The 10,474-nt window shown below is 49.3% G+C and overlaps 1 protein-coding gene across 1 annotated transcript in view; it reads right to left on the bottom strand.

Moving 5' to 3' along the window:
* LOC132467291 (raftlin-like) overlaps positions 1-10,474 on the bottom strand; it is a 74,508-nt gene that overhangs the window by 57,932 nt on the left and 6,102 nt on the right. The window contains exon 2 of the mRNA XM_060064479.1: positions 3,830-4,093. Coding sequence (XP_059920462.1) covers positions 3,830-3,977 — 148 coding nt within the window. The 5' untranslated portion in view covers positions 3,978-4,093. The remainder of the gene's footprint in view (positions 1-3,829; positions 4,094-10,474) is intronic.

The raw sequence follows: 10,474 nt of genomic DNA, 5'->3' as shown, positions 1-10,474 counted from the left end.
TAGGAATAAGTATTCCGACCGAAACGATCAGGCGCCAACGCTAGCTGAGCCGCACAGAGCTAGCGTTAGCACTTCACAGAGCAACGGAGGAAGGGGGGGCTTATTTCATAAAGCTTGGAAGTGATGACTCCTTCTTTCATCAGGTTCCAAGGCAGGCACAATGTGTTATTTTTGTGAGGACTTGAAGGATATATGTTTAGCTCGCGGTCGGCTCTCTGTTAGCCTGTTGTGCCGGGGTGTCAAACGTAGCCACGAGGTGTGATCTAGCGGCAGTTAGCATGCTTGCTAAAATCACTTCAGCCCTTGCCCCCAGAGAGAAGCAGCGCTGAAATAATTCCATGCAACAGAAATTAAAATGCGATTAGAAGGATACTTATTTTCTCATCAGAACTGCCCTCAAGGAGCAGGACGATCTGTAGGAGGGGTCGATGATTTAGTCTGGTTCCGTTGTTCTTATAAGCCTTACTGGCGTCTGTAACTCATCATCACAGTCACCAAAAACGGCCCCCCACCCCAGTTCACGGCCTGCTCTCATCACACATGTCCCCCCACCCCCCCCACCCCCCCCCCCCCCCCCCCCCCTTGAGGCCGTACTACTGTTATTGTCCCTGCGTGCATCATACCCTGCGTGTGACTAATCGCCACAGTAACTGCCTCTTTCTCGTAAACTACCAACCCACGACCGCAACCCAGCAACCACCCGGTCCTCTAGTGCCATTGAATGATCTTCATTGGAAATGGTGCTTTCTACATAACCTTAATGGACTCATGGGCTGAGGTTGTGGTTGGCACATGCTTAGTGATGTGTACCGCACACACCGCTAATGGAGCTCGGTTGGGAAGTTGCTGAACACCAGGTAACCATGGGGTGACAACTCTTGGGTGACACTGTTTCATCAGGGTTTTTCTAAGGTTTGGTTTGGGTTTCCCCTTCACCAGAGAGCGGGATGCTAGACATTGGGTCATAGGTAGAGTGCAGCCCAGGATCCGTTTAAGGGTCGCTGGTGCCATCTCTGCTGAGCTGGCCTTGAGCCAGCCAGACACTATATAAAGACCTTCATACCCACTTAGACACAAATGACAAATGATTCTATCCAGTGTCTCATTTGGGCCCCACGTATTTTGGGGCGTGTTATGAGCGGGTGCTGCCATTTTTCTCCTACATTTATAATAGGCCGTATATAACCGTGGTCATCAATCTCCCTCCCACCTCCCCACTCACAGGTGGCTCCGAGGGGGGGATCCATGTGACGGGTGAGTCATTGCGGTCACTTACAGAGTAATTACAATCATGAGGACTCACGCACACACACACACACGCACACAGACGTCCTCTCGAACCCAGAATTATTTGCTGATGCAGCGAACAGCAGTCGGCCGAGGGGCTCTCCACACTCCCAACTGTAATCTCTCAGACTTTTTTAATTCGCTCCTACGGGACTGTGAGAGAGAGAGAGAGAGAGAGGTGATAGAGAGACTATGAGAGAGAGTGCGGTGGTGAGAGAGAGAGAGAGAGAGGAGGGAAGGGGAGAGACTCCGAAAGGGAGAGAGGGGAGAGAGTAAGAGAGAGGGAGCAAAATAGAAAAAGAATGGGATAGACAGACTAGGAGAGAGAGAGTATCTGAAAGAGAGAGAGGGGAGAGAGTAAAAGAGAGAGGGGAGAGAGTAAAAGAGAGAGGGGAGAGAGTAAAAGAGAGAGGGGAGAGAGTAAGAGAGAGAGAGAAAAAGAAAGCAGATACTAAGTGATCTACACACAGATTGATAGAGTGACACAACAGCAACAAAAAGAGCAGGACAGAGGGAGAAGGAGGCGAAAGAGGGGAGAGTGTGTGGGAGCGGTAGTGACAGACTGACAGAGAGAGCGATAGATCCACATTGATAGACAGAGAGAGAGAGAGAGAGAGAGAGAGAGAGAGAGAGAGAGAGAGAGAGAGAGAGAGAGAGAGTGAGAGTGAGATAAGGGGAGAGCAGGCGGTTACTGTAAGTACTCTGCCCGACCTCCTCTCTTCCTCTCTGAGGAAACAAAAGCAAGACTAGGAAAACATGGCCGCCAGCCAAATAACAACAGACCCATCCACATTAGGGGAGACTAAAAGCTCTTTACCTCCCCCCCAACACACACAAACCAACACACACATATCTTCCTCAACCTATCCTCCTTCTCCCCTCTCCCTGTCCTGCCACCCACCCCACTCTGTCTTAGCGGATCAGAAGGGGTGTGGCCTCCATCAGGGGCCTGTCTGTCTGCCCCCTCTCCCCCTCCAATAGCTATAGTCATCCGTCTATCAGCCTGACAAACTAATGGAGACTTATACACTGTCAGAGGCATGCCACAACTCAGTACACCTCCTGGACACACACACATACACACAAACACACACAATCTTCGTCCCATCCACTATAACTGTCACCAAGATAACAGAGCTGTGATTGCTATATTTAGCTGCTGGTTTCCTCACATGCACACACTCACACAGACCACATGTTTTCACACACTAACACACACCCACACACACACACACACAAAAACCACATGTGTTCACACACACACACACACACACACACACACACACACACACACACACACACACACACACACACACACACACACACACACACACACACACACACACACACACACACACACACACACACACACACACACACACATAAAGATCCTGCAGGACCCTTTCCGCCCCCCCCCCCTCTCCAGTCTGAGGTGTTTATGAGATGAAGGTTGGGGGGTTCTTCCTGTGTGTGTGTTTGTGTGTGTCTGTAAATTTTTGTATGTGTATATGCGGGTGTGCACTTGTCTGTGTGTTCTATAACGGGGAAAGAAAATGGTCTTGCCATACAAGTGGCCTAGCGTTTAGCACTACAGACCTAGTGAGGGGGATTTCAGACACGAGTGCCCGGCTCCAAAGCCGCCCGCGCAGTGGCTGAAACAAACACACGGCCTCCAGAGAGACAGAGAGACGGAGGGAGAGACGGAGCGAGGATAGCGCTGTCTCTGGCCCCTGTTTTGTTTCGCAGATCATTAGTAGGAGGTTAATTTACACCCAACAGATGGCTGGTTGGCACGACGTGTTAGCCTGCTGGGCTAAATGCTAGTGTAACTGCTTTTCAGGGTTTATTGGATTTAGCAGGAACTGAAGAAATGTGGAGGATATGGATTTTTAAGTGTCAATGTCGAAGATGTTTCTGGAAGAAAGTGTCTTCTAAGTCACGATCTTGTGCGAATGAGAGGTGATTAGCCTATGGCCCGCTGGTGAATGCCCTTGGATATGCAGTATGAGGAATGTTACGGTATAAATGACCACTTATCGCCAAAGATGTCGCGAAAGAGCGCGAAAAACGGAAATCAAATGTTTAGCCATATTGGCGAAACAAATGTCAATATACAATTAATTCTGCGTCTTTATTCACTTTATTCCTTGATCGTTGTTCTCTTTTGATTTCCTTTACAAAATATTTCAGTTGCTGAAAATCTAACACAACGTGATTATGCAAAGCTACCAAGAGGCAAACAACACCACAAACTGAGATAGAGAGGGAGAGAAAACGACAGAGGGGAGGAACAATAGGGAGGAAGAGAGCGAGGATTTAACAAAGCGATAAAGAGAGACAAAGAGTTGGCCTGAAAGCATGAGCATGAGTGACAATATTTCTCAACCAAACAGCACTGAAGCACGGCCAAACACACACACACACACACACACACACACACACACTCACACACACACACACACACACACACACACACACACACACACACACACACACACACACACACACACTCCAAGACGTAGTTTGTACGCAGGTTCCTCACCATCTTTGCCGATCAGGAAGTCCAGGTAACGGTAGGTGTAGGCCACGCCCACCTTGGTCTCCACCTGGGGTCTCTTCAGGGTGGAGTAGATCTTCCCCGGACTGCTCTCCTCCGACACCGGCTTCAGCTTACGCAGGCCACAGCCCATGGCTCCGCAGTTGGTGTCTATGCACGTGCCTGTATGTGTGTGTGTGTGTGTGTGTGTGTGTGTGTGTGTGTGTGTGTGTGTGTGTGAGATTGTGTGGGTGTGTGTGCACACAAGCCCTGTAAAAAAGATGAAGAAATATATGGATGAAGATGTGACTCAAATGTTCTAAATTGTGCCATCCGCTGATAATATCATACACACACACACACTCACACACGCACACACACACACACACACACACACACACACACACACACACACACACACACACACACACACACACACACACACACACACACACACACACAACCACACAGACACACACACACACACACACACACACACACACACACACACACACACACACACACACACACACACACACACACACACCCACACACACACACACACACACACAAACAATGCCCCAGACATATCCTCTAACCTCTGAGCTCGATTTTCCAATTGGTTGGTTCAACAAATGGAACCCATTTGTGAACGGATGGACGGATGATAGTGGTTGGATGGAAGATGAATGGATGGATGGAATGATAGTTGATTGCAGTTGAAGGGTGATTGATATGGATGGGTGGCTGGATGGACGGATGGATGGATGCGGTCCTCCACCCTTCCCGGTGTGTGTGTGTCTAACCTGGCAGTCTATTATGTTCTCCTCTAATCACACAACGTTCCAGAGGCCACGGCAACAGACCCTCCCCACGCCCCTCCCCGTCTCCCTGTGTGTGTGTGTGTGTGTGTGTGTGTGTGTGTGTGTGTGTGTGTGTGTGTGTGTGTGTGTGTGTGTGTGTGTGTGTGTGTGTGTGTGTGTGTGTGTGTGTGTGTGTGTGTACGTGTGTATACGTGTGTGTGTGTGGGGGGGGGGGGGGGGGGATGGGGGAGGGGTTTATCTGTTAATGAGGTGATGGGGGAAGAATGTGAAAGGTGAGAATCAATCAAGGGAGAGAGAGGAAACGGGGGCGACCGAATTGGAAGGGAGGGGGCAATGGAGAGTAAGGGAGGGAGGGAGGGAGGGAGGGAGGGAGGGGGTACACTAGGCAATGCATGACAAATAGAGTCTGGAAGAAAGGGAAAGAGAGGGGGGAGAGAAGAGAGAGCGTAATTAGTCTCTGATGAATAGAATTGGCCGTTCAAACTAAGGCGGGAGAGAGAGTAGAGAGAGAGGAGGCAACATGGTGTGTGCAAGAGGGAGAGAGAGTGCAACAGAGAGAGAGAGAGAGTGTGAATGGTGGGGAATGAAAAACAGAGAAAAAGGGTGACAGAGAGAGAGAAAACGAGGGAGCAACAGAGAGAGAAAGCGAAACACACAGTAGCGAGTGGCAGAGCAAAAAGGGTGACGGAGAGCGAGCGAGTGAACGGCAGGCAGTGAGATTCACGACTGTTGTCATGAAAGCCGGTGTCTCTGAAGACATTAACATGAATATCTTTGTTGGCCATTATGAATCTCCATGCGCATCACAATCATATCTCTAACAGCCTGCTAACTGCCCTGCCAGACACACGCATCGAGACGTGATGAATGGGTTATTAATATCAGGTCTTCACAACTTAATAACCCTAGGAGAGGAAAAAGGCCTTTTATTCAGAAAACAGCCCTTCAAATGGTCTTTGAGGCAAATTTGACAAAGGTTGTATTGAAAGATTATACCTTCTTCTGTATTTTCTTATTCTTTATTTGGCAAATGTAAAGGGCAGATATCTTGTTTAAAATAACTGTAGTTCAAGCTAGCAACAACAGCTAGCCCCCCCTATTGCCAGATTGCCACTATTTGTTTCCTCTCTGCCAATGGCTGGTGTTTGAAGCACATTTGATGAGGTTGTTGTCTTTATTTAAACTTTTTGGGAGTAGTCTTGTTTGCCTGTTCTGAGAATAAAAAGAACACTTTTCAAAGCCAGGCAGCCACTTTGACATCGAATAGTTTAGCTGTTTCTTTATTTTAGTTTTTTGTTTTTTGAATGCAAAGTAGGACGGATGTCTTGTTTACTGACTCGAAGAAGAGAAAAGGAGAAGTCTCCAAGCCAGGTGAAAACAAGCTCAGTCACAGCCTCTTTTGAAGTCTCCCTCGTCGTCTCTCTCTCTTTTTCCCTCTCTCTTCTTCTTGTTCTAAACTGTCGCCGGGGACCGTGCAGGACGGCTCACGACGTCTAAAGAAACATCAGTGGAGAGCCGGAGTGGTTACAAGATGTTGCGTCGCCCGCTGTCGCCCGCAGCTTTTATCAGCTTCAGCCCATGGCCAAGGAGGAGGGGGTAGAGAGGGAGAGAGAGAGAGAGAGAGAGAGAGAGAGAGAGAGAGAGAGAGAGAGAGAGAGAGAGAGAGAGAGAATCATCAAGAAAAGGTGGGAGAGAGAAAGAGGTTGGGAAATACCAACAGGGGTGATCAACGGGATAGACAGAAAGACAGAGAGAGAGATACCACAAAGAGGAAGATATAGGGAGACAGGCAGACAGGCAGAGAAACAGACAGAGGAAGGCTAATTCTGTGCCCTGCAAGCTGAGGAAAAGAGACATCCAGAACAAAAGAGCGAGAGAGCGTCGAGACGACGACGACAACGACGAGGGAGGGGGGGGGGCGGGCGGGGGGGGGTTCAGAGACAATAAAACAAAGGCAGGTAGAAGAAAAGAGCGGGAAACAAAGGGGCTGGTACCCTCGTCGCTCCGGGAGGCCCGAGGAGAGGCAGTGTGAGGTGAAGGCGGTTATTTATAGAGCCCAGACGACAGCGGAACTAGGACGTGTTGTTGTTGTTGTTGATTGTTTTTCGGAAACACGTTTCTTCTTCTGCATCTTGTTGCCGTTGTTTCTGCCGGTCCTTGTTGCCCATATTTCCAACTGCACTCCCCCCTTCCCCCCCCCCCCCCCCCCACACCTCCACCGGGAGATTGAACCTCAAAGACCTCCGCTAGCGAGTCTCTCAGTGTCGCCTGGGGGGACCCCAAGGATACTCCAGGAACCTGCAGACTGACAGGCGGGAGAAGAGTCAGGTGCCTCCACACAACAGGGGGGGGGGGGGGAGGGTTGAGACAGAAAGAGATGTAAATGGAGCATTGATTTCCATTTCACCGAAGCATTTCCTGGCTTTCCCTTTCTGCTATTATTTGAGGGTGGGGGCATTAACGGGGGATAAACTCGATTAAAAGTTGTATTTGGAAGCGCGGGGGGGGGGGGGGGGGTTGGATCCGATGAATGTCTCTGAGGCTTTGTTGTGACTGGAGATCCAGGGGAAGTTATTCTGGGCGTCCCTGACCCAAACAGCCCCGGGCGCTGGGTATTGGATTGGGTTCCGGGAGGCGGGCGGAGGCGGTGACAAAGCCATTACAGACCAGCGTCTTTTTACTCTCTGCTGATCGATCGCTCCACGCCTTTTTTTATAGGCCCCCCTGCTGACGGGCACGGTGCCGGCCCGCGATCAATGAGTGGTTGGGGGGGGGGGGGGGGGGGGGCGGGGTAGGTGGTTTAATTCCTAAGCCGTAGTGATTTGCAGGTCGGCTCTGAAGCCAAAATGATTCAGAACCGCAATTAACCTGTCCTCCACCCAGACAACATCTCTTATCTCACACCTGGAAATGAATTAAGGACAACTTTAAAACGTCTTTTATCCAATCAGACATTAAGCCTGATTGGTAACCTGAACCTATCGCCGATATCTTACATGGCACTGACGAACACATCTGATCTCCAATGGTCACCAGCTCAGGCGTAGATAGCCTGTATGGACCTAGTTAGTCTGTTGAGTTAGCGTCGTGTGTCCACTGTCCAGTATGTCAAGCTCTATTAACTACTAACCACTGTTTAGGCATTAAGCAGGCAACTTGGGAATCGATTGGGAATATAACCACGACACTATCCTGCTCCTCCTGTCAGACATTACCGAGGTGCCCTCGAGCAATGACTTTAAACCTTAGCGACTCATGGCAAGTGAATTTGTGCTTTACTGCCTTTGTCTGCTGTTGTGAGTGTGTGTGTGTGTTATGAAGATAATGAGAGGTGGTAAACGTAAAGCAGTGTGAGTGGTCATAATGACTTGGAGAGCAGCCTATAAATCCTGGACACTCATGATGATTTACTCGTGAAGAAACCACCCAGTCGCTCAACTAAGGAAGTCAGCGTCATTACAAAGTGCTGGACCAAGCTTTCACTTTCACGACACTAATATGCAAAATAGCGTTATGGTTATTCACTGTCTCCGGATCAGTCATCATTTGATATTAACTCCCCCGAACCCTTAACACCAAACCCTTCATGATGCTACAGTACAATCACCAACACCCTTAAAATCCAACATCATATCTCAAGTCCAACCGAACCCTAACATTGAGCCCTACACCCTAACATCTAAAATCATACCATCTAATCCATTCCCTCTACTCTAACATTGAGCCCTACACCCTAACATCTAAAATCATACCATCTAATCCATTCCCTCTACCCTAACATTGAGCCCTACACCCTAACATCTAAAACCATTCCATCAAACCAACCCCTCTTCCCTAACATTGAGCCCTACACCCTAACATCGACAATCATACCATCTAATCCAACTCCCGTGCCCTTACATTTAGCCCTACACCCTAACATCCAACAGCCTACACCCTCTCCAACATCCCTGAGTACATGGCTGTTGCTGTCTGCGAGGGGGCCTAGCTGGCGACTGAAAGCTTTCCCTTTCATGTGGAGATCTTCCTGTTAGATGTGCTTGTGGAGATAAGGCATGTTGCTAGGCTTTGATAGCAGGGATTCAGAGATACAAGCTGAGGAGCCGGGGTCGTCTTATCGAAGGAAGAAACATTAATGAGGACACACTCCTTCTCTGGTTCCTCTTTTAAGCTCTAAGCTCTCGTTCTCTGCGCTGGTATGCTCTCTCTATCTCTCTCTCACACTCTCTGTACTCCATGTCACTGGCCCTCTCTCTCTCTCTCTCTCGCCCGCCTCCCCTCTTTGTTCCGTAGATGGGTATTTCTGCATTCGACGGCAGCATATGGTACCGCCAGTAGGTCAGACACAGCGTTTTCTCTAACATCCATAATGTTGACCATGTCCTAGTTTTCATTGGGCCGATGTGAAGCATTACCAAACACTTAAATCTAGCCCAGGGGACAGCTGTAAACACATTACCAGTGCCAGATGAGCTCACTTTCTGCAGGTTGCTTAGCGAGCGACATCATCCCCATTTAAGCCAATCAGAAGAATATTTTGCATTAACCGGTGTCGGGCCAGAGGGGGTGCTGTCCCTGAGGTTTTATTGGTGCGTTTAAGTGCCGTTTAAATATTATATTTCATTTTAATACTGGTAACGCTTCATAGAAACAACGTCGCTCTTGATTAACGGAGAACATCGGCAGAAAATCGGTGCAAAATCGAATCCTGTTTCCTGTTTGAACTTCCACTTTCTTCCCCTGTGGGCTTATTTCTTTCGTTCTTTTCGTCTTTATTTCTTTCTGTGTGACAGGTGAGCGGACCTCGAGAGAGATGACCTGAAAACCCAGACAGCCAGACGAAGACTATTCTTTTCTCTCTCTCTCTCTCTGTTGATGTCTTCTCCCTCTCTGTTTCTGTTCCGCCCTTCCCATTCATCCTTTCTTTCTCCCTGTCTGACAGGTGGAGCGAACCTCGGGAGAGTCGGCGACCTGGAAAACCGAGACAGGAAGTGAGGTCACTTTGAGCGCAGGTGAGCCGGCTCTCCGAGCGTAGACCTTAACGTGTAGTGATTCCTGCACCAGATGTGTTCCTGTGTGACACTCGGCGGTGGGAATGCTTTTATCCAAATTGCTTGGAATTAGCGGGAGAATGCGTGCGTGTGTTTTAGCGCACCACGGCCCCGCTGGCAACCGTAGCAACGGTCTCATTACGACAACCAGAAAGCTGCTCTGGGGTCAAAGGTCACCGGCACGTCTCCAGTTACATCAGAAAGACATGGGCTCCAACCAGGGATTGGATAAATAATAATAATAATAATGTCACCCTTCAACGGTTTTTCAAAGTCTTTTCAGTATAGTTATATGCACGTATCAATACAGCGTGTTATTTATTTTATCGCAATAGATTACGTGTGCTGGAGTGTCGTTCAGTATGGACCACAAGGACGCTGGTTAATGGTACCCAGAGGGGAGCGGGGGGGGGGGACGACGACAATGGGGGGAATGGTGTTTGCAGGACAGTCTGCTATATTTTCAATTTTCAAGGCCTCGGCAGGATTGCCCGATCGCTGTGGCCTCGACTACCACCCCCCACCCCCCACCCCACACACACACACACACTCTACCTCACCCCCACCCCACACACACACACACTCTACCTCACCCCCACCCCACACACACACACACTCTACCTCACCCCCACCCCACACACACACACACACTCTACCTCAACCCCACCCCACCCCTCGCCTCCACTTCCCTTTCTGTACCGTCTCAAGGTCCAGGCACTGTCCATCTGTACACACACACACACACACACACGCACACACACACACACACACACACA

Source organism: Gadus macrocephalus, chromosome 11 (genome assembly GCF_031168955.1).
Source record: "Gadus macrocephalus chromosome 11, ASM3116895v1".
NCBI classification, from domain to species: Eukaryota; Metazoa; Chordata; class Actinopteri; order Gadiformes; family Gadidae; genus Gadus; species Gadus macrocephalus.
The sequence above is the reverse complement of the archived record's forward strand: the minus strand, read 5'-3'. Positions and strand labels throughout refer to the sequence as shown.